We start from the raw sequence: 25261 nt of genomic DNA, 5'->3' as shown, positions 1-25261 counted from the left end.
AGTGGTTTTATTTTCGTGGTGACCGCACCAACATAAAATAGGGCAACATTTTAGCGCGAAATAAAACCCATGTGAACTTAAATGCATTTACAGGTGTTAACCCCACCCTGTCCTCAGTCCCTTGAATGATCATGAGTGGTTGCTGAATCCAAGGTTGACTGTACTCTTTCTTTCGGTATTGTCAGGTAGAAACATTGCAACCAAGAAGCAGAGAGCCAGAAAGAGCAGCTCCAAACCCAGGTGCCTTCATACACCAGGCCTAGGAGACATGGACCTGTTTGATTTAGCAAAGGTTTGTATACCTAAAAACAGTGGGTAGAATATGTCTATCTGTAGCTGTTCATCCATGATTTTAAAGAGGATCTTTAATGCTTATTCACAAGTTTCCGAAAAGAATTGCATTAGCTTCTCCTCCATATAGAGCAAGAGCTACATGTATGTAGCCTTCTGTTAATATTAATAATGCACTTTATACTATAAATCATAGCAGAACAGTGACATTTTATCATCCACTGCTAGTGCTACCAAAACATTTTTAGTCTCGCTCCATAGTATTTTTAAGTATGTTTCAGATCTTGATCAACAAATTAAATGTACATGATGACATTAACAATGTATTAAACTTTGAAACATGAGAACTTAACGTGTGAGCGACAGTTGCCATAGTAACCCTACAGTTGACTCTTTTCCAGACTGCCTACCGACCGGGCTATGCGGCGCGGGTAGCGGAGGAGGTAGAGAGACGTCAGCTGGACATGAACCTGACCCTCCCTAGTACCGGCATGTCTCTATTTCTGGTATATTCTTCTTCTTCTTTACTGCTTAGCCTCATATCTGAGATTATCAGCAGTTGCGCATGGGTTAGATACAACATACAGAAGTGCCCAGTACTAGCATGTTTTTTTATTTCAGGTCAGTTTGGGAGCAGATGTCTGGGAGTGTGAAATATTCTGGTTAACTCTAAGGCTTACTTACTTAGACTTATGCAGCAAGCTTCCTTATTGTATACCATACTCAATCTGTAACTCTTGTTTCTTTCACTGTAACTTTATGTTTACTGTTTTCACGGTCATCTCTGTACCATTAACTTATCATCACCTTGAAAATCTGTTGTAATTGTTTATGATTCCTTCACACATCCGTTCTGTAAATCACTTGGCGCCACGGTGAAGTTAAAGTTCAGTGAGAATGTCCATTTGATCCTTTTTTTTTAAAGATTTTATTTCGTATTTTACAAGGCATCTGTCGGACTTAATCTTATATGAATATCATTATGTTGATATCAATTTGAATCTTTCTAAACACCATGTGATATATAGTATATAGTACAAGCTTCTTCTCTAGATAACAAGACTAAGTCTTGGAGATAGATTGGTTCAAATCTGGAATATGATAGTGCAATCCTAGAAATTCACAGCTGTTTAATCATAGATCTTGCTCCAAACTCAATTTTCTGTCCTTCCAGTGTGCCTGCCTGAGTGGCTCTCATGCACTCGTCCGCAAACTGGTCAAGAAAGGTACGCCTTATGTTACTATAACAAATAAGAAGAATTCGTTGTTAGTTTGTTTTTGAAAGCCAGTAAACCATCTTTGCTGGTAAAAGCTTAGTGTGTTACGCCAAAGGGCAGTTATACCGGCTATACATATACAGATACAGAAGCTGGTGTGTTACGCCAAAGGGCGGTTATACCGGCTATATAGATGCATAATTATTCAGAAGCTGGTGTGTTACAGGTGCAGACATGAAAGTGAGATCAGCGGCAGGTGACAGTGCCCTGTACCTGGCAGTGTACACCTGTAACTGGCAGTGCACACCTGTACCTGGCAGTGTACACCTGTCCCAGCTCACTTGTTGGTTATGTTACAGGTGCAGACATGAAGGTGAGATCAGCGGCTGGTGACAGCGCCCTGTACCTGGCAGTGTACGGATGCACAAGCTCACACCAGACAGACCTGTCCCTTGTACGCATCCTCATAGATGCAGGTGAACCTTTTATTTGCTTTATAACCTGCTATAAAACCTTAATCACACTTGCTGAGAAGTTTTATGTTTTTGTTAGCATACACATGCAGAGAGCTGGAAAAAACTTGATTCTGACCATATTCACTGACATTAATAAGTTATCAATAAGTTAAGTTTCTGGCATCCTGGGTGAGAGATGACCAGGTCATTCCAACATGGAAAGAAGCAATATTTTTCTTTTCACTGTACCGTCGAATCAATCCCAATATTTTCTACATGTGAAATTTTGATGTCATCTAGAGCTGAAAGTAGCAAGGTCTATTGAATAAAGAAGAAGAAGAAGAAAATGAGTTTGACCCCCATGTGATCTAAAAAGAATAACTGTTGCCATAGGGATGTTGCTATTCATAAACAATTAGTAAAAGTCCACCGTGAATAACACGAACATTTCAGATCTGCATTTACAGTAACTTAAAAGAAATTTGCGACTGAATAAGTCTTCTGTTCCATGGACTCAAACGATTAATTGTACACCTATTAACGTCAGCGTCTCTACAGGTGTGAACGGATGAAATGTCCCCCAATTGTCCGGAAACTTTGCACTTCTGTCTGACTTAAATACTGCCATTCTCTCCTTTGTTAACTCCATCCTCCATCATTGTGCGGGTCGTCAATACCCACTTGGTTTAACTGGGTCATCTTTTATGATTCGAAAACACTCCTGTATCTATTTTTGCGTGTTAATCGGACGACAGATGTGCTCACAAAGGACGGGCACAAAAATAGCGACGGCGTAACATTTCCTTATTTGTTGTCTTTTCTTCTGGTTTTGTATCTGTTCACCTGTGGGGATAGTACGGTTTGGGAAAAACAACCGCTGTGATTTTTTAACCTTCAGTAACCCTTTATACAAGGACATAACTGTTGCCATAGTGATGTTGCTATTTATAAACAACTATAAATAGTATTTAACACACACCACTACCAGTGGACTAGCCCCCTGCTGTAGTGATTGCTCAAAGTTGTGTGGCCCAAGGGCTGCTAACGCAGATAGGCACCGCCCTATATGCACCATCGGTGCTGGAAGGAACTTTGACTTTGATAGATAGTATTTACCTCAAGTTTACGTTACTAAGGGACAACACTTACTTATCTTGAGTGACATTGAGTACCACCCAATGCTGGTTTATCTATTAACAACAATGTGGACATCCTGTGGTTTATTGGCTCTTTTGTTCAAACTTCTAACTAAAGATTGAAGACTGATTTCTGTATACTGTTGTAATTGCAAACATCAAAATCACCTAAAGTCGGCACCTGCATGACTTCTCGGTGACAAAATCATTGTTGATTTAAGAAATAAATCAGGGATAAGATTATTCTGTGGTAAAACAATCTTTTTTTTTCCATTCTTGTTGCAGAAGTTACAGATTATCGAAGAAAGATGGTGCAAGGTGACTTAAATTCCTTGCAAAGTCTGTTAATTTACAAGTGTAGTGAACATTTGTGGGGAATCGTTTTGATTAGCATCAGTGATTTTGCCCTCATGATAGGTCTGTAATGTAAGAGTTATTGTATTTTGTGTTATCAGATTTGCCACAAAGATTCTAGATCTGGTCATGGGAAATTCAGATCAACCCAAGTAGAACACAAAAACTGGTATCATGAAAACCACACATAGCCTTGAAACATACTGTACAATTGAAGAACCTTTTTGTCAATTTGTTATAGATTGCCAAAATTTTTCCCTGTCAGTGTCAATGAAGAAAAGGTTAATCATGAATTTCAAGTATTCTTTGAAGCATTCATGTCTCCTCAGAGTGTGTTAAATGTGCTTTTCATTGTAAAATCATTGAGTCTAGCCCAGCTTGAATAAGGCCTTTTGCAGTATAACACTCTCACAGGTGCGCCAAGTTAATAAAGCCAAGCATCCAGTCATTGTCACGGTCACTAACATTTTTAATCAGCTCGTAAAGAGATCTCCCCCGTCACGGTCAGATCAGCTGAATCACCCTACATGTGCTACGTGCAGACGGCTACAATGTCTTTGTATCCTTGTTACCCTCCATGAAGGATCATAGTGTTCACCTACAGGGGGATTGGGATTTGTATAAGACTGGTTTATTTCAATGATCTCATTAGCAGCTGTGAGGCTGAATTGCCGAGATACATTACATTTCATTTAAAACAAGTACTTCATTTCATCCGAAATAATTAAGGAATATTCATTAAAATACAACAATGCTTGTTAAAATATTACAATATCAGGGCTCGAAATACTGGGTGCATGTGCACCCAGTGCACCCAATTTTGGAGCTGTGCACCTAATTTTTTACTGCGGGTCTGCACTGGTGCACCCAAATATTTTTGTACGTTTTATTGTGTAAAGGTATCACTGCACACTAGTAGACAGCATATCCTTGACATCTAAGTGTAAGAAAATAATAAAATCTTTGTTGTAGACTTGTAGTACTTGTTTAAGATTTTGATGTTAGAATTTGAGTTAATTTCGATTTTGAAACTGCTTGCCGAGATCGCGTGCCAAATGCGCATGAACAGGAACAGTAAGATTTGTCATTAGGTTTTGCTCACAATAGTTACATTCTACTTTATTTTATGTGGTGCACCCAAAACATTTTTGGTGCACCCAATTTTTTAGGTTGGGTGCACCAGTGCACCTATTCCCAAAACTGAATTTTGAGCCCTGCAATATACACAACAATACTTGTTAGAATAAACAATATACCTAACAATACATGTTAAAATACGGCAATATACACATTTGTGTGTTCGCAGCTACAACGTGCCAGCGGTTACAATGATTTCTTGTCCTTGATTTCCTAAATAGCCTTCTGGGCGGCTGCCAGTTTTCTATGGCTAATTTTGGGCTGATTTGCGCCATTTTTCTATCGCTTATAGATATAGAAACACACAAGCACTAAAAAACAGGACACAAAAGAAAACAGCCAGCCACCCAGAAGGTCTGGGCAGGAGGTTAGACTAATATGCCAAAGTAAGGTGTTGTCTTCAACCCAGTTTTGAGTTTGAATCAAAAAGGAAAAACAATGCATTACTGTCCTTGATTTCTTACGACAGTCAGGTGTAACATTTTCAACTCAGTAGTTCAGAGTTTGAATAACAAAAAGGAAAACCCTGTACAGACATAACTGACAGTTTATTTGTAATATATTGACAGAATGGGTTGGCATGCTTATTACAATGTCTTCACGTCCTAGATTTTGTTCAAGTCAGGTGCTGTCTTAACCCAGGTCAGACTTTGAATTAAAAAAAAAGAGAAAACACAATGTCTTGTACAGACAAAACTGGCACAGTTTATTTCTAATAGTTATAGTTGATTTTGACAGAAAGGGGTTGCATGGTGACCCTGCGTCCATAAATATCGTGAGGTTTTGACAAGAGTTCTTGCCCCTCAAGTGCCGTTTCCTGGGCAAAACCTAACAAAATTTTCCGCCATTGTTTCTCTGCTGTCATTGACGTCAATCCACCGTGCAGTTTCTAAAGGTTGTTTATAAAAAACAGGCGAATTGTCCGAGTTTTGTTCACGGCGGTATTGTCAGTCCCTGACACGCATCCTGGCTATAACTGGTTCCACTGAACCGACTAAAGTAAACTTTCTCTGTGAGCTCGCTTGTGGCGGCGCGGCGGCTTCGGTGACCCGATCATTTTTCATATGCCCCATTGACGTCTACCCAGGTGCATCTGTTGCGATAATATTTTTTTATGTGGATACTTCAGCGGTGATGTTTTCTTGTATCCATTTTTTGTTGACATTAATAGCTACAGGGAGCGGTGGTGTGTTGTGAAATTTTACTGGCAGGAGTCCAACACTTTTGTGTGATCCAGCCACAACATTAGAGATCTTATGCCCGACTCAAAGTGGTGCACAGTAATATTTTTATATAGCTTACGTACAAAGCCAGTCTAGACAAAACCGTGTACTTGCTGAATACTGATTTTTGCGAGAAAACTATATGACTTAGCATGTGCAAGTTTCATGGACAGCTTGATTGCCTGACCAAAATTGATTCAGATTTACTTTGTTCATTTTTCTTTTGAAGTAATGAAACTGTATTGAGATGAATACTGGGGAAAAATGAAAACCTGGATGATAAGATCTCAATAGATGACAGTGGGGCAACCCTAAAGGTATTGAGTTATAATCGTTACCTTGTCTGTCCCTGAGCTTATAACACCAGAACATTCTAGACCACACAAAAATCCATGCCCTTCATTTAGAGCTACATTTATGTTTGGGAAATATATTTGAGACAGAGAAAAAGTTAAGAGACAAGACCAATATAATAACTTGCAGTGTGAAATGTATTTATAAGTGTTAACCATATTTTAACAACCATAACTTTAGGAGCTATACACATGTAATTCAAAACTTTGTGAGTATAAAATACAATTCCTTGATATGCTGTGTCAAAGTACATCTACTGTGGGAATGTATTGTTTCCAAATCATATATGGTTGGGTGATGAGAGAGTTTTTGTACCTTGAGAAGAAAAAATCAGAAATCTTAAGATTTCTAACTACTACTAGATGTTTCTCTAACAAAAAGTGGCTGTTCCCATCTTTCTAATTTTAGTTTCTGTACCTGAAGATAAAATTCTTAAGTGTAAGCTACCTGTTACTCTCTCGCTCTGATTTCCAGTACTTCATAAAAAAGTTAAGAAACCTTAAGATATTCTAGGTGTTTCTCCAATATATAAAGAAGCTGGCTGTTCCCTTCCCCCCTGTGTGGCAGTGAGGCACGTGGGGTGTTTGTTTAGTAAGGGAAGCTTGGATTCCGCTAACAAAGTGTCCAACAATGTCTACAAAGTGGCTGCCAGCAAAAGCCTTTGTGCGCTGAAAGGGGTTCATATGGGGTTACGGAAAGTCCCAGTTCTCTCCAAACCTGATTAAGTGGCTGCGTTGTTTAGGGCGCAAAGGTCGCTGCGGAAAGGGACCACTTTGTCGTCAGCGCCCTCCGTGCTTACTGTATCAGCTTTGTGCCTCGGCGTGAAAGGCTCGGGGATAGAACCATACACCGCCGATACCCTTACCTATAGATGCGGTTACAAAGAAAACACTCCTGATTCTACGCAAGCGAAGCAAAATAACTTGCTGACGCACAAAAAGAGAACAACGTAGAAACTGTAGCAGCTTTCCGCTTTTATCCACTTGACAAATGTAACATCTTTCTGTTCTTAAAGTTAGCGATTTATTTAAAAAGTTTGAGAAATTATGTTGGAGTAATTAAGGAGGTATCGTCTAACCCATAGGAAGTTGTCCCGTCATGGGAGGATTGAGCTGAGTCGATATATTACCAGATTAATCTGGCTATACTCTTACAACCGCGACGCTACGGTTACCGAGAAAGTCTTCAATTTAGACATCTAATAATGCCATTAGAAAGTAACTCGTAGCCCAGGGTCGCGATCCTCTTGTTTTGTTTTTCTACCGGTATTTTCTTAATATTTTGAGTAATGTTGTACATGATGTTACACTATACCCCCCCATCTTGGGAGGGGAGTATCGACTGACTGTCAAGAATTTCTGTTGGATAAAACATTTTGCAAGTCATGTATTTAATCATGATTGACTAAAGTACACACCCAGTCGCACCAGACAAACATAAGGGGAAAGGCTTGCTGTCAAAATGGCAATTGTATGCTATCAAGCAAATCCCTTTTTGATACAGTAGTGCTGTGAAAACTCTTTCCAAACTTGTCAGAATGCCCAAAGTGGAGCTTCCAGTACAAATTTGCCAACGGGACAAAGACTGCTGCCCTGAAATGTTGCACAGAGTACTACTTACAAAAAGAATTTCTTAATAAACATCGAACATAGATATTTCTGTATCGGTTTGGCTGTATTCTGATTCCCAGTTTTAAGGTACAGTTAGAAGGCAGAACAAGCCTATAAACCTTCAACAGCAAATATATACATTGTAAAACCACCTGTTAGATTCTTTCTGAATGGAACAGACAGGATTGTAAAGAAGTGAAAAGAGAACCGACACATTACTGTAACAAAATGACAAGATAAATGACAAACTAGTATGTAGTGTTAGAGTCTTAACATTCAACATTCACATAAGTTATGTGAATGATGGATGTATTAGTTTCATTTTTTTCTCATGGGGTATTGTGGAAAGTATGGTAGGCAGAATAAATAGGATTTCTAAGTCCTCTCTTGAAACATCTACACTTACCCCTTTATCACTTAAGACACTACAGATGACCCACTTAATACATTAAACACCACTCAGATTTTCCCTTTCGTTGGTGGGATATCTGCAATAAACTTTACACTAAAAATCCTTAGGCCTCTCTTGAAGCATCTACACTTCCCCCTTGGTCTAACATCTTAGACACTACATGTACAAATAACCCACCAAATTTGAACACTTTATAGAAAAAAGAAACAATACTCAGTTTGTAATATCTGCATATTGGAAATATATTAACATTAAAAACGCTAACGCTTTTAAGACACCTACACTTGATCGTATATAATCTTAGACACTACCAACGACCCACTAAACACCTTAAACAATGCCCGGGTCCTCAGTCAGAGATCAGACCACCCTTGCTCACCCCCCTCCCATTGTCAACAGCCGCCTAATTGCCTGATATCGACTTACTGCAAACAGATCAAAATATCCGGAGCATCCGTCACCGGGCTGAGAAGCCGGCTACATGCGACCGGTGTGTGCACGAATGATTAGAAGCCGATTCCATCCGATCGCCGCGCGCTGCGTCCGCCCGCTATCTCTGCGTCTCCCGTCGTTGTTTGCTGCCACCCTGCTCTCGTGTTTACCCCTCTTTCCTGCGCCCTTGCCAGGAAGAAATTTGACCTTGAGTGCTGCTATCTTAAATGTTAAGAGCTTGAGATAGTGACCAATGTGTGCATGAATGATTAGAAGCCCATTCCATCCGATCGCCGCGCGCTGCGTCCGCCTCCTATCTCTGCGTCTCCCGTCGTTGTTTGCTGCCACGCTGCTCTCGTGTTTACCCCTCTTTCCTGCGCCCTTGCCAAGAAGAAATTTGACCTTGAGCGGGTCTATCCGCCGTTAAGAGCTTGAGATAGTGACCAATGTGTGCGCGAATGATTAGAAGCCGCTTCGATCCAATCGCCGCACGCTGCGTCCGCCTTCTATCTCTGCATCTTCCACCATTGTTTGCTCCCACCCTGTTCTCGTGTTTACCCCTCTTTCCTGCGCCCTTGCCAGGAAGAAATTTGACCTTGAGCACGTCTATCCGCCCCTTAGGGGCTTGAGTTAGCGTCCAATGTGTGCACGGATGGTTAGAATTGATCTAGACTTAGTCATGATCACTTTGCAACTGTCTGGTATCTCTGCGTCTCCCGCCGTTGTTTGCTGCCACCCTGCTCTCGTGTTTACCCCTCTTTCCTGCGCCCTTTCCAAGAAGAAATTTGACCTTGAGTGCATCTATAGAGCTTGAGTTAGTGACCGGTGTGTGCACGAATGATTAGAAGCCGCTTCGATCCGATCGCCGCGCACTGCGTCCACTCACTATCTCCGGGTCTCCCGCCGTTGTTTGCTGCCACCCTGCTCTCGTGTTTACCCCTCTTTCCTGCGCCCTTGCCAAGAAGAAATTTGACCTTGAGAGCGTCTATCTGCCGTTAAGAGCTTGAGATAGTGACCAATGTGTGCACGAATGATTAGAAGCCGATTCCATCCGATCGCCGCGCGCTGCGTACGCCTCCTATCTCTGCGTCTCCCGTCGTTGTTTGCTACCACCCTGCTCTCGTGTTTACCCCTCTTTCCTGCGGCCTTCCCAAGAAGAAATTTGACCTTGAGCGCATCTATCAGCCCCTTAAGAGCTTGAGTTAGCGTCCGATGGTTAGATTCCACTTTGAGCTAGTCATCCTGCAACTGTCTGCCATCTCTGCGTCCTATGCCGTTGTTTGCTACCACCCTGCTCTCGTGTTTGCCCCGCTTTTCTACGCCCTTGCCAAGAAGAAATTTAACCTTGAGCGCTTCTAACTGCCCCTTAAGAGCCTGCAAAGCAAGAAAAGGTCATTCCTAGAATACTTACGCCCTACCTACACATGTAACAATATAGTACCCTCCTTGTTCGAGGCCCCCCAAAGAGTTAAGAGATTTTATCTTAGATTTTATCTTTATCCACTTAAGAAACTGATCTCAAACACTTAAACGCTTTGTAGGGATGACAGATTTAATTCTATCCTTTGAGGCTCACTGACAAGCCATTTCCTAAAATAAGAAAAGGCACTTCTTAAATTTAAAGGTAAATGTAAGCTAAGACATGAAACTGCGAGCCTTAAACGGTCGGTGTGACGTTGGCTTTTGATTAAGCTATTAGGTTTTGCTGATTTTGTGGACAAGAGAAGGGAGGGTTGTATAGGAGATGGGGTAGTGTGATACTACTGTTAGGGGGGGTTAAAATGGGCAGGATTCAAAGAGGCGAGTTTATCTTAACCCCCACTGGGTAGAGACTGGTACAAAGTGGGACAATAATGTAGTAACTTTAGGTGTTTTCTTTCCAACGCTTCATAATGCGATTCGGGGAAGAAGGAACTTTCTTAGGACGCTGACAAACCCCCTCGCTCCAGAATAGACTACCTTTTTTTTCGTAAAAAGAAATGTCTTTTATGGTGGAGAAATTGAGTGCTCATAATGTAATATAAAGAAATTCAAAGGAAATACCCTGAGCGTTTTTTAACACATTAGTATACAACAGTGGATGCAACATTAAGAAAGGTTTTGTGTATTGTGAGATGGGACAATAAATGCAGCTTTTCTTTCCCTATGTCAATGCTAGAAGAGTGCCCTAACTTTGCAAAGCCACTTGTTCCGAACTTAATTGCCTCTCTCTCCCTTACATTGTTGTGTATTTCTTTCCGAAAGGAATTCTTTGACTTCAAGTTTTTGATCAATATTTTAGAAAGAGAACACTGCGTTAAGACAAACTTATGTAGGCATTCAGTAACAAAAAGCTATGCGAGGAAAAACTACAGGAAACACTAAAGACAATCTGCACATTTAAGGAAAAATATCCATCCACAGCCTCTCATCTTATGCTATTCACCCACAGACAGACTGACACACAGACAGACACATGCACCCAAAACATAACTTCCTGCTGAAGGTAATAAAAAGCAGACTTCTAGAACTTAAGTCTGTTAAACATTTTGTTTCTCCTGCAGGATTTTCTTGGCAAATATGAATTTTTCAACACCTTGATCCCAGGTTTATAACCCTGGTACAGTACTTAAAGGCATGACTATTTCTTGTTCCTTTCTGAGCTCAGGTATTAGGTACTTGTTAGTTTGTACATCTACGAAATGGAGCCCTTATTTCCCCCTGCAGGTTGTGATGTGAATGCTGCCAATGACAGAGGGAACACCCCCCTGCACCAGGCAGCCATGAGTGGGAACATCCCTCTCATCAAACTGCTGCTCAAACATGGTACTGCTTCTCAGATTAGTCTTGAAACACACATTTATTTAAAGAAAATTCAATCTTTGCAACTGAACAGAGATTTAGACATTACTTCTACATGTTTTGAGTGACATCCATCACTCCTCTTTAGTGTCACTAGAACGACGCTGAAGTAGAGTGATGGATGTCACTCAAAACTTACACTCAGAAATAATTTCTATCATCTTATCCAGTTTTAGAGATTGAATAGTCTTACTCAAAATCAAAGTTGTTTATAGGTCATAGAAATCTCCATCTACAAGAATAAGATTTCTTGCCAAGGAATTTGAAAACCTCAGTGGTCTGAGTCATTTGAAAGCACAGACCATGTGAACGAACACTAGTCAGACTATTCGATGACATATTTTGAAAATAATCAAAATTGTTTACGTGGGTTGGTATCCTCACCTAAAGGAACAGACTACATATGCATCCGGTACGGTTCTACAAAATACTAGTAGTCATCCACTTTGTAACTGCTCCCTTACAAAGCACCTCTATTTATCCGACCCTGTTCCTTAGAGTGGTGTTTGATTCACAAATCAATGATTTATTTTCAAAATAATCAAAATTGTTTACGGGGGTTGATATCCTCACCTAAAGGAACAGACTATATGCATCCGGTACGGTTCTACAAAATAGTCGTCCACTTTGTAACCGCGCTCTGACAAAGCACCTCTATTTATCTGACCCTGTACTTTAGAGAGTGGCATTTGATTTACAAATCGATGATTTATTTTCAAAATAATCAAAATTGTTTACGGGGGTTGGTATGACCACCTAAAGGAACAGACTATATGCATCCGGTACCATTCTACAAAATACTCGTCCACTTTGTAATGGCGCTCTGACAAAGCACCTCTATTTATCCGACCCTGTTCCTTAGAGGGGCGTTTAATTTACGCAACACTCTGCATGTCACCGGCAGCCCCGGCGATTCAATTGGGCGATTACAATTGCGGCTATCGCGTTACGCGGGCGACGTCTGTTGCCAACTTTTCTCGGGGTGTTGCTGTTTATCTTACTTGAGTTCCTGTCCTTTCATATGCTTGTTGGTTTTAGATCATGTTATTTCAACCCCACATCGCCGCTTGCCCACCGATTTGGTGGAGGGGGAACGACCGTGCCACTGACCGGTTCTGCTTCCTCACGTTTTCAGGCGCCGACCCTTACGTAGCGAACAGTGCCAACATCCTGCCGATCGACTGTGCGACGAACACAGGTCAGAGGTTCAGTCGTTCTTATATTTCATTCATTTTTCATTTTTATTTGCTTTACCAGGAGAATTACACTCAGGTCCCTTGACCTGTTTTTCAGGCATCCCTGGAATACATACATACAGAAATGTTACGTAACAAGCCTACAAGGATATAACAAGTTAATAACTAAAACTTCCTTAATACCAGTCCTAATGATATCACAGTCCAGTTTTAAAAGCTGGTATGGTAGTGTGTCTTTTTTGCTCTGCAGCATGTACATGTAGTACAAGAACTTATTCCAGTTATTTCAACCATCATTTTAAACCATCTAGTTTCTTCCTTGTTCTTTGATGATTTAGATGTTGAAGCTCTGGTGTTGTTGAGTTCTTATCGTTGTTTATAACTTAGAAGAGGATAGACAAGATCTGGACTGATAGAAAGTTGAGAATGAGCCAATATGTTTGCACTAAGGGGTAACGTAAAAGTAGGTCAGACAAATAAGGTACGGAACCGGTTGTGCTTGCACTGAGCGTGTGATACTTTGGTTTTGGATCCTTTTTTCCAGTTTTTAACCACCGAATATGTGTCAAAAAAGAAGTAGGCAAGTTTTATTCTACTCCAATTTGGTCTGTTAAGAGAAAATTACCACTGACAAAGTATTAGGAACTACTAAAAGTCATTTTTCAAACGTTTCCTAACAGTACTTAAAAGATCAAACTTTGATAACAACTTAATGTGTAAAAAAAAAATTAGCAGTTGGAATTCTGCTTTATGACAATGGTAAACTAAGGAAAATTGTTTGAAATTAGTTATACTACAGTTATGATTGATATACAGTGTATAGTCAGCAATTATCACAGTTAAAACTACTTTCTTTATGGACAAATCTTATTCTTCATGTCATGTGTCTACTTGATGATAGATTAGGTACGGCATGTATTTTGCTAAAGGTTGTACATGGCATGGGTGGTCCTGCAATTGATACCTTGTCTGGCAATATGTGTTTTTAGACAATTGGAGCAACAGAGTGAAAGTTTGGAGCTCTCTCTTTGATAAAACAAACTAAGGATGCTAAATACTTTTCAATATAGTGTTCAATTTCCTTTTAAATTAAAGAAGAAGGAAGTATGGAAATGAGCTGGGTTCCCCTTGCTTTCTTTGTTATTTGCTTCATATGCAGCATTGTAAATATTGCAAGTTCTACTTTTCTCAATGGGTTGATAACTCTGGTACTCAAAGACAAGACCAATTTTTGTTCCTTTCTGAGCTGGTCAGTATACATCCACCAGTTTGACATTGGCAACTCTGCCGGTTTGCAATTTCTACCCTAGGCCTGGCATCTATATATCCCTCCAGGCTTCACCTTAAATGAGGATGACTGCTTTACCTTTTACCTTCAACTTTTACCTTTACCTCCAGGCCACCTTGTTACTTCTTAACTCCTGTAGATATGTAATTTTAAAGATATTCACTTAAAAAACAGTCAGAACATTTCAACCCACCACACTTTAGAATTGACTTGAAATTAAGGATTTATGAATGGCAAACTTCCCTGTATTCTCATTGGGGCCTCTCTTGCCGACTCTGATCGGATCTCTATCAGTAGAAGCTGTGATTCTACCCTAACATCTATATTTCCTTCCAGGCCATCTGGTTGCTGCTAAACTCTGATTCAAGCTTCACTGACAAGGAGGAAATTAGAAAACAGTCATGGTCAGTTTATTTATTAGCATCTATATAACACAGTAATGGAGAAATTAAACATGAGGATTTTTATTTTTGTCATCTCAGGCCACCTTGTCGCTGCTAAGCTCCTGCGGATCAACATCAGTGCTCCCCACCAGGTGTGGGATGTGGTGGAGCCGCACACCCCGCTCAAAGTGACGCTGGGGTTCATGACGCCCAGCAAACACCACCTCGCAGACTCCAGCTTCAGTCAGAAGAGACTCATGTTCCACTCCTGCTAGAGGCACACCCTTTCAGAACCTTTCCACCAAAAGGGTTCACCGTTTTGAACATTGTTGGGAAGGTTTCTGAACATCATTTGAGGGCTGTCAGCTTGAGAGGTAGGAGTGTGAAATAGTGTACATTAACTCTCTTATGACTGTAAGCTTGATAACTACATGTACATGTACTTTTGATATATGTACTGTAGTGTACTGTGTAGATATATGGAGAAAGTTTCTTGTACTGCTCAACTGTACACATATCCTCTTTGGAAACTGTCTGAAATGCTGTTAGAAATTAAATCTCCTTTCTTCTTTTTTCCCTCCTTTTTTTTGAAGCACACATTTTTTACTCCTCAGGCAAATATCATGTAATGTCATTATAGTTTAAATAGTTTAACCTTTAGCACACTAAAGTAGAAGTTTGGCCCCCCATTCTATATTGGCTTCTGAGTTGAGCAGCAGGGAGAAGGTTAAATACAAGATGATAGCCTATTTGACCTGTATGGACCTACCTACATTTGATATCAGTATAGTGATACATGCTGGAAGCAAATGAAAGTCTTTCACTAATTCTAATACTCTACAAAACTTTGCTGTACATCTTCATGCTTCTAAAGATTTATTTTAACCTCAAGCTGTACATGTTTCCGGAATCCTTGTACCACCTCTGTACTATGTCTCAATTTTACATTGTTCCTATGAGGAATGATATTAATTGATATTGATGAATATTTATTGCACACTTGTACAAGAGTAAGAGTTAGACTTTACGAACCACATGTGGAAATGCTGCATCTAGAACGTTCTAGAACTCCTGGTTCCTGTAGGCTCAAATATTTGAAACTGTTGAAGTTCAAAGCTATTACTACTCTTCATGGACCTGTTCAGCTTCTTGATGTAAATATAGTTGCTTCTTAAACTCTCTCCTTTTGTCTTCTTCAGCTGTCTTAGTATCTTGAAGATCAGACAGATTGATCAAGTTCAAACTGAAGCCAGACAACCTTAAGTATTGCATTGAAGTTCAAAGTTCAAGAAGAAACAAAAGCTGATACTCCCTCTCTCATAGCGTAATCCGTTCCAGTGCTACAAACTTTTGGATATACTTCAGCAAAGATTTTGAAGGTTGACAACCTTTAGTGTTACACTCAAGTTCTACAGTGCAAACTTCAATAAGAAACCAAACCCGGTACACCACCCCTCAGGCCTATAGCTAGCAGTATCCGTTCCAGTGCTTCAAACTTCCATTCGCTGCTTTAATCCCTTTTTCACGGCAGAAGGAGAACGAACAAAACGGGGTGCCCGGCTGATGACAGACGTTTCAATGGGTCCTCAATCCGAACACCTCCGAAAGACCGATATCCGAGCCACTTCGCAAGGTGGAACCGCGGTAAACAGTTCTTATGTTGCTGCTAGGTTTATTTTCTCTGTTTTGTGGCAGGCACTTGGTTGTTTGTCAGTCCTCGCTTTCAAGCGTCTTTGAGGCGTTTTTTGTGTGGAGTCTTTTGACAGAGTAACAGCGACCGCGTCGGTATTTGCAGAGTGGTTGGAGGAATGCCAAACGTGATACTCTGAACTTTTAACACTCGAAATGGTCTATATACCAAATCGGAATTCAAAATCCGTTTTCATCGAGACACACTCGTAGTTTTGGGGCGTTTTCTTTCCATTGCAGCCTCTAGGCCGTAAGAAAGGGGGGAGGGGGTTCAATTGCAGCTGAAATGCGTTGCAATGTCGTGGTTCAAGTCGACCGAATGACCGACAGTGACCCCTTTAAGTTTGCGGCCTATTTGGGTCTTCAGCGGTTTTTAGAATCGTAATCCTAAACCCCTCATTTTCCACTGTATCCGAAGCGAAGCGACATGCAACTGCTGAATGGATTGATACTTTCCTCTTGTCTTAAATAAATCACCACAATCTCTGTATTCAGTCCTCAGCTTAATCAACCCTACAAGGGAAACTCTTTTCTGATGTGGACGGCAGTTACCCACCGTTCACTTAGCACCCGTCTTTCGTAAGGGACGTAAAATGGGAGTATGATCCCGATTCATGGCATGAGAAACTCCACTCACTCAGCTCTGATCACAGTTCAACCTCGTTTTTCTCGCCACTGACCTACTGATTTTTTAACGAACGTCGACTGGAAAGTAATGACCACAATGATTTGAAGTTTGGTGAATATTGCTAGAAGACATCATACTACATACTTATGCCCCGAAATGTGAGTTGTGCACCTTGTTTCTAGGTGAGGCCGAAGACTTATTTATCACCCCTGTACATTGGGTTCAGGCCATGGAGACCTCACCCCACAATACGGCTCAGCACACCACATGTTTACTTTGCAAATATGCCGTGTCAACTAATTAAGGGGGATCCTTTGTGGCGTAGGGTCGTCGTGACACAGGGTTTCCACTGACTTGTAACAGGTGGTTCCGACTGAGAGTGATCTACAGGCATAAAGCTTCCGAAATCTGACACACCTGTAAAAGTTTTGCGATTGGTTCCTTCCGATGTAGAACGTTCTCCAAACATAAAACCTCTCATATAGCTGAGAAACCTGTTAAGATATTGAATTTTTCAGCCCATCTTCTCTTTGAGCCAAACATATTTGAGTCGGGTATTGTTTTTAACATTATTTTTTTTAATTCTTCAGTTCAACTGTCCGTTTTAACTGTTGTCTTTTTAGAATATTTCATTCATTGAATCGATGTCTTCATTTTTTTACCCGTTGTCATAAAACGAATTCATGAAGTCACTTTGAATACCCAACACGAAAATTCTATCTATCAGTGACCCAAAGGAAAGTCTTTGACTTAAAAAGGAATATCTCAATTGAATCCCGATTTTAAAAACCGATCTTTTTAAACATCCAGTCTCGGAATTCGTCTCATTATAAGAAAGAAAAAAATCCTGGTGTAAAGACGCCCTTCGTTGCTAGGCAACTCGAAGGGCGAGTCCTTGTGCTGATCCACCTTTACCTGTGAGTTAATTAGGAAGTGTTGACTGGTGTGCAACGTGTGGCAGGTACAAATTACCTGTGCACAGGTACGCGTTACAGGTACAGCAGTCGGCTCCACGTGTGCCGGGACCCGCCAGCACGTTCCGAGGTGTTTAAACTGTAAATAGTAAATACAGAAATGGAGCTTGTGTTGGTCTACCTGTCTGGCAAAGTGGCGTCGTGTTTGCGAAATGGTTAGGGCTTAGGGCCCAGAAACCAGAGGTCCCGGGTTCGAGTCCCATGACACGCAATCGATGCTGTGCCATAGGGAATGCGCGAAAGGCACGTTATACGAATTCCCTCACTCCACCCAGGTGTGAAAATGCTGCCTTAGACACTGGATAACAGCCCACTGTCCTTTCGGCCTCAAAAAGCTTAAAGGCTATGGGACTACCTCCACCTGTCTGGTGAAAGCACAAACCTGTACTGTCCCCTGGAATTTGGCTAAACACACCGGGGCAAGCCCTACTCTCCTCGATACGATAAGTGTGCTGGGTTCTTTAACAGGTGGCTATCCCATACACGAGAACGAAGAAGATCTGACCGCAAAGCAATATTGGGTCTGCGTTTCAACGTTATTTGTTGCTTGTTCTTCATCACACATTGTACTCTGATTGCTATTATATTATGACAAATTTCTTCCGTTGCAACAATATGAAATTCATGTGGCCCGTATTCAACAGAAACGGCAGTACTGATAATGAGGACTGTTTCGAAGGTTTTGTCTAGCCTCGAACTAAGCATCCCACAGACTTATGCCAACATTATAAGCTTCCTGTTGATGTATATACAGCGTTGCTTATAGAAACAAGTGTACACTTTCTCTCTCTTAGTCTCTAATTCTCTCTTAAACTTCTCAAAAGCACTTTTCTCAAGCTGATATCTTGAAACAATTGAGCACTGAAAAGTCCCAAAAAGTAAAGTAAGGTATTGTCTACAAAACCGCACCTGTCTAAAGTGCTTATAGAAACACATGAACACGTTCTCAATGTTTCTCTAAGTCTCTGCTACACCTTTCAAAATAACTCTTTTTTCTGAAACTAAAAAGTCAAAATAAAGCGAGCACTGAAACGTCTCAAAAAGTGGAGCAAAGTATCACAAAAGTATTGTCTACAAAACCACACTTGTCTAAAGTGCTTATAGAAACACATTTATACTTTCTCCCTCTCTCTAATTCTCTTGAACTTTTCAAAAGTGCTCTAACTTCGTTCTCAAACTGAAAAGTTGAAACCGAGAGGTTCGAGCACTGAAACGTCTCAAAAATTAGAGCATTGTATCACAAAGGCATTGTCTACAAAACCGCACCTGTCTAAAGTGCTTATAGAAACACATGAACACTTTCTCGCTGTTTCTCTAACTCTCTGCTACACCTTTCAAAATAACTCTAATTTCTCAAACTAAAAAGTCAAAAGCGAGCACTGAAACGTCTCAAAAAGTGGAGCAAAGTATCACAAAGGCATTGTCTACAAAAACGCACCTGTCTAAAGTGCTTATAGAAACACATGAACACTTTCTCGCTGTTTCTCTAACTCTCTGCTACACCTTTCAAAAGAACTCTATTTTCTCAAACTGAAAAGTCAAAAGCGAGTGGTTCGAGCACTGAAACATCTCTAAAAGTAGAGCAAACTATCACAAAGGCATTGTCTACAAAACCGCACCTGTCTAAAGTGCTTATAGAAACACATGAATACTTTCTCTCTGTTTCTCTAACTCTCTGCTACACCTTTCAAAATAACTCTATTTTTCAAACTGAAAAGCTAAAAGCGAGCGGTTCGACCACTGAAAGGTCTCAACAAATAGAGAAAAGTATCACAAAGGCATTGTCTACAAAACCGCACCTGTCTAAAGTGCGTATAGAAACATGCACCCTTTCTCCCTCTGTCTCTTTCTCTCTCTTAAACTTTTTTAAATTTATTAGTTTTTTTCTCAACCTGAAAAGTTACAAGCGAGGGATTCGAGCACTGAAACGTCTCCAAAAGTGGAGCAAAGTATCACAAAGGCATTGTCTACAAAACCGCACCTGTCTAAAGTGTGGACAATATAAGAAGCTGACTCACTCTGGTCTTGTCACACACCGGTACCGACTCACACGTGGTTAAAGTCGATACAGCCAAACGGACAATGGAGAAATAAGATACAACACAAACACCAGTTTCCTACCGGAGATTTTAATAACTGTTCTTGTAGAAACCTTGGCGAGGGCTTTATAGGGTGTTACGCAATACATCAGACACGTGCCCAGACGGACCAACAGCTGGACAAAGTCTGAGATCAGTCTGAAACTTTTTGGCGGTAGAAGACGTCTTGGTATTCCTTATCCTGTACATAAGTTATAAATACAGCAGTACGTAAGGAGTGGATAGCAGTTCTAACTGTCGTCGCTTTAACCAGGAGTACTACAGGCTTGAGGTAATGTTCTGTTGCGTTTAGCTGCATTTAGCTGCGTTTAGAGTTCTTTCTTTGACTTTTATGTGTGATTGATGAATGGGCTCGGAATGAAAAAGATAAATTGGACAGCTTTGTCAGTACATTGGTTTTGTGAATACACTTTGTCATTGAATGCTCGTAACATGGGCTCTATGTGAAAAGGAAGAAATCTTTGAATTCTTTAGCCCCAAAATGCTGTACTTACTCCCGAACAGTTAACCTGTTTCATACAGTTGATTCTTGTTTCTCCTTACATTTATATATTGCCTTCACGTGTTTTTCTAAAATGTGGTCTGAGACTCCTTAGCGACGGACTATACTGTTCTGTTCTCCGTTTGTCTTGGTTTTGATATCTTTTCAGCAGCAAGTGCGTTACTTCTTTTGATATTACTGTGCACCAGTGCTAACCTTCGTCGCTTAAACTAAGAGCGCAGCTTCCTAAAGGTAATGTTGCGTTGCGTTCGGACTCAAAGTTCTTTTTGTTCGTCAGTCATTTGGTTTTCGGTCAGCTTGTTCGTTTATACTACTTTAGACTTTTTAAAGTCATCTTTACGTATCCGTTGCACAATTTTATTGCCTCTAAAATTGAAAAAAAAGGAGATGAAGAATAGCAACCTAGTCGAAAGTTTGTTTTACCTTTCTGGATTTCTTCATTCGAATCGAGATAAAATACAATAAAAGCAACCAAATTGTTTGCGTTGAATCAGAAGAAGTTCAAACTAGTTGCAAGATTGATCTATTATGCTTTATTTTGACCCATAGAAGGAGAAGAAGTACTCGTTATGATTTGGGCATGTTATATTTTTTAATGTGTTAGCTTTCCATGTAAGCCAGTGACCTCTACCAGTTATGAAAACGCCGCGTTCTCCTCCCATAACGCCTCACCCCCATGTTCATGACATTTGAACTTGTTTTCGTAGCGCGCCGCTTTTCAAAACAAAATATTATGGAAAATTCGAGATGTTTACGATACAGCTGTTGACGTTTGCCGGCATTGTGGCCGTATTTACCGCTAAACAGCGGATAATGTGACGTGACGTGCGTCAGGTATTTCCGCAAGGTACGTCAACAATGCTACATGTGCGTCAGTGCGCACCTGTGCGGTAACAATCGTTCATATATAGATACACGGGCGCTGTGCGGTCCTTTGTGGAACACCTGTGTAGAGGAAGGAACCGCCACTTTGCAAAAACAAAGTGCGATTTCCGGAGGTTCTTTTGTTAGGAAGATCACACGCAGAACGCACAGGGGTGAAATTTCGTGGCCTTTTTAGTTTACACGTGGCCTTTGTAGTTTTCACATGGCCGTCTAACAAGATTACTAAGATTTATCCTCAATCCAGAGTTCTGACAAGAGTTCTAAGCTTTATCTTCAATCTAGATTAGAGCAACCATGTGTTATATTGTTCTTCTGAGTAGCTTTTTTTTGGGCGTATTGTTCTTCATTGCTTGCTCGTCTTGTTCCTAATTCTTGCACTTGATGAGAATTTGGACGCAAAAAACACTTATTGTTAATCAAATGTACACGTGTCACGATCTTGCCTCACAGCCATGATTAAGTGCAGGGATAGGAAGGAAAGGAGTAGTTTGTAAAAACAAAACGATATTTCCGTGAGTCTTTTGTTCGAAAGATCACAGGCAAAAAGAAACAACGTTAGAATGACTTGACTTTGGTCATGCTGACTCTATAAATACTGCGTATGAAAACTCGACAGAACACTTCTGCTTGGCGGACGCGCACTGAGGTATTGTTACGTTCTATGGGGATCGACGTGCTTAGGTCCAAGGCTCTGTCCACTGAGCCATAATATCTGCACAGTTTGTTGATACATTCCAGCGGATATTGGAATTTGTTGGTTCGCGGGCTGAAATAGCAAGTCAATTTTCCGCTTCTTTCCGTGGCCAGCGCGCTACCACCTGCATAGAGACCCCCACTGCACTTTCTCTGTAACAAACCCTACAAAACTCACCGGCTGGGTTGGACAGAAATACGTTCTTCTTTACTAAACACCGTGATTTTTTTCTCTCTCTCTTTCCAGGGTTTCGGTTTAGGATCTGGAGCATGCGTGTGTGAGAAATTGAAGAGTTATGCTGTGGAGTACTCGGATATTTCTTGGCCGCTGTGTCGTGGGTCTTCTAGTTTTTCACAATGCCGCTGCACAAGTTGTGGTCACCAAAAGCAGCGTCTACCCAAACCCCGACACTCTGCTCGAAGGAGAGAGTTTGTACTACGATGTCCAGCTTTCCGCCGCACCAAGTTCAACGGCAAAAGTCACGTTCATAGTGACGAACACCACAAGGATAACCGCGTCGCCAACGGAGGTGGATTTCACCGGGTCGGACTGGGATGTTGCTCGGCGGGTGGAGCTCGCAGCGCCCGAGGATGGGGTGGTGGAGTCCGCGGTGGGGACGGGGACGTTTCCCGTGGAGGTTTGGTACCAGGAGGGAGGAAACGCCACCACACTTGCTGCTACTCTACAGATAGCGTTACAGGACAACGACTATGGTAAGTCTTGTGGTTTATACATTGATAAGTTTCTATCTGAATACGGAATCATTATTTAGGCAATACAACTGTTACAGAAATCAGCTGCTGTTACAGAATACAACTTGATAAATTCGCAAAAGAGTTGTCGTTTCAGATAGCATGCACTATCTTTCTTTACGACAGTAACGGATCTTTTAGAGACTATCCAGTTGCTAGATTTATTTTGTATTATGTCATGTTCTATGTAAATGTCTAACCTTCATTGACGAACGAATTATCAAGATTAGGAAAGACGTAAGCAAGCTTACTTTGTGGCTAGACACTAGCTATAGGATGTAGCAAATAAGATTCGTATGTGTTCAATGGGCTTTTTATAGTGTGCATCATTTTTAGAAAAAAAAGCCTTTTATTTGTGATGTTAATTGTTTTCGACATTGCTCTGTCCGATAGCAACAGGAGTCATAAGTAAACGGTAACATGGAGATGGCGTGAAAACATCCTGCAATAGTCCTCTTTCTCACCCTGTTTTTTTAATCCTCATTATGAAAACACCCTAAAACCGTTTAACCTTGATTTCAGTGTCGTAATCCCGTAGATTACAGCGCTAAAAATAGCTACATGGTGATAATTTTAGCAAAAGAAGAAAGAAGATCCATTTCCTTTTGATCAAGATACGTTCTTGAGCGCTGTTGTCCTTTGTTACGTTTTGTTGCAACTGTTTGCTATCGGTATTGTGATTGTAACATTATTACTGATAAAACGCAACCCCCCACTTTGCAGAGGTATTTTTCTATAGCTCTTCAAATACTCAGGTGGTTAATTGTTCTGATTCGGTATTTAACAGACGCTGTTTTCAAACTCTTGCTCGAAATACCTTGGATGTGTGTTTCGTGTTAATTTAAAGATAACCTAACGAAGATCCTCGCTCCATCCTTTGGGATCTAAGGCATAAGATGACGCATGCATGTACCGTGGATATCTATTTCTGCCCAACAGAAGAGTATTTTTACCGGTACTCTGTATTTAAACTGCAGCCTTTTCCGAGTGCGTCTCGGCTTTATTCTAAGGCAAAGGACGTAAAATTCAATAGCTTCTTAGGTTTCAAATCTAACGCCGTGTTGATTTGTTCTGTTAGAATATGTTGCTAGCTTACTTTATTACACCCTTAAATTTGCTATTGGTTGGCACCCCTCCCCACACGAACAAACTTTCCTAAGTTGTTTTTGTCCCGACAGTCGCAGGAGGTTGATTGATTTGATTCGGTATTAACGGAGGGAACCTGATACACTGTCAGACCTCGTAATGTTAGATATCACACCACGTGTAGCAATCTCAGGGTCACGAACGTCTCAAGAACTGCTGGCGTGTCTTAAAACAATCTTACAGTTCTGCTGAGTTTTCAAAATATTCACAGGTGTAAACCAAGAAAAGGACCTTACATTTTCTCGCTTCAAACAGTGGTATTCTGTATGTTTACACAATTGATCTGCCAGTATAACTTCTTATACCCCCATTCCACTAGGGCACCAACTTCGCTGCGACCTAAAATTTGACAGTGCGGTCAACGAATTTCAAAGCTAAAATGAATCTTTTTACGTTCTGTATGTTTTGATGTCTTTACAGTCACAATTTTTCATTTTTACATTTTGCATGATATATTAATCATACAAACTAGGATAAATGGAATGTAGGTCACAGGGTGATAGTGCAGTGGAATGGGGGCCTTATGACCGCCCTTTGGCGTAACACACAAACTTCGCAGGCATGCGGCTACGGCTGATTCTGTTACATCTAACGACTGATATATATGTGTAGAATCTGATGTAAAGGTAGATTTGTCACACACACTAACTCTTGTATACATAACTTCATGTGTTGGTCAAATTCATGGAGTAAAAGCGCCTCTGTTGTTTTATTCTATAGTAGTCCTTTGGAAGTTCAAACGTCTTCCGATGTTGGATTTTAAGGTTACCGGTTTTGATCGGTCACTGAGTTTTTGTGGTGCAGAGAAATGATGAACAATTATGAAGAGAGAAATTATTCTCCAGCTATAATGTATTCTACCGTCCCAGATGAACTTTCATGCTAAAATGACCAGTTGTTTTTACAGTTTTAACAACATATCTTCACACACTTCTTTAACACGCCAATATGGCGACGCTATACCACGTCATAGTCACATGACTGCAAATCACCCTTATGTGGTATGGTTTACCACACAGACCAGTACATACGTCACGGCGCCATCAGCTGGACCCGGGACGTCACTTCCGGTCGGAGCGTGGCGATCTTCCACATCAGCCTGTCCTACGACACGTCACTCCGGCCCGACGTAACTTCCGGTGACGTCATCAGTGTTCCGGTCACGCTCAACTTCAACGATGGTAGTCAGTCGACCGACACCTTGGATGTTACGGTAATTATGATAATTTTTGAAGAAAAAATCAACTGTAGGTTAAACAAGATTGTAAAGAAACCAACGTCGGGTGTGCTACGCTTGCAGAAATGAGTAAAATTCACCAGTCAGTTTGTGACGCCGCCCGTCTCTACTCAGGAGTTCTTGATGGAATTTGTTGGGCAGGGGCGTTTGCGTTTGTAGACACAATAGAGGAGTTGATATGTTTACTGCTAGAATTGAATGAAAGAATGAAGGAATGAATTAATGAATATCTGTTGATGACAGTGCAACTTTACCATTGAAATTTGTCGATATTTGTTGATTTCCGAAAGTTTTATCTCACCAGGTTGTTGAGGTGTCGAGTTTTG

General features: G+C 40.8%; 1 protein-coding gene across 1 annotated transcript; it reads left to right on the top strand.

Annotated features, from left to right (window-relative positions):
- Nucleotides 1-268: 268 nt before the first annotated feature.
- On the top strand, nt 269-24907 carry LOC136447072 (protein fem-1 homolog CG6966-like). Its single transcript, XM_066445748.1, has 10 exons — nt 269-292; nt 693-797; nt 1466-1517; nt 1868-1984; nt 11328-11426; nt 12598-12734; nt 13818-13821; nt 14429-14703; nt 22047-22513; nt 24718-24907. Exons 1-8 carry the CDS (start codon nt 269-271, stop codon nt 14602-14604), a joined length of 714 nt encoding a protein of 237 aa, XP_066301845.1. The 3' UTR covers nt 14605-14703; nt 22047-22513; nt 24718-24907.
- The last annotated feature ends 354 nt before the right edge of the window (nt 24908-25261 follow it).

Source organism: Branchiostoma lanceolatum, chromosome 13 (genome assembly GCF_035083965.1).
Source record: "Branchiostoma lanceolatum isolate klBraLanc5 chromosome 13, klBraLanc5.hap2, whole genome shotgun sequence".
In the NCBI taxonomy this organism is placed as follows: Eukaryota; Metazoa; Chordata; class Leptocardii; order Amphioxiformes; family Branchiostomatidae; genus Branchiostoma; species Branchiostoma lanceolatum.
The sequence above is the reverse complement of the archived record's forward strand: the minus strand, read 5'-3'. Positions and strand labels throughout refer to the sequence as shown.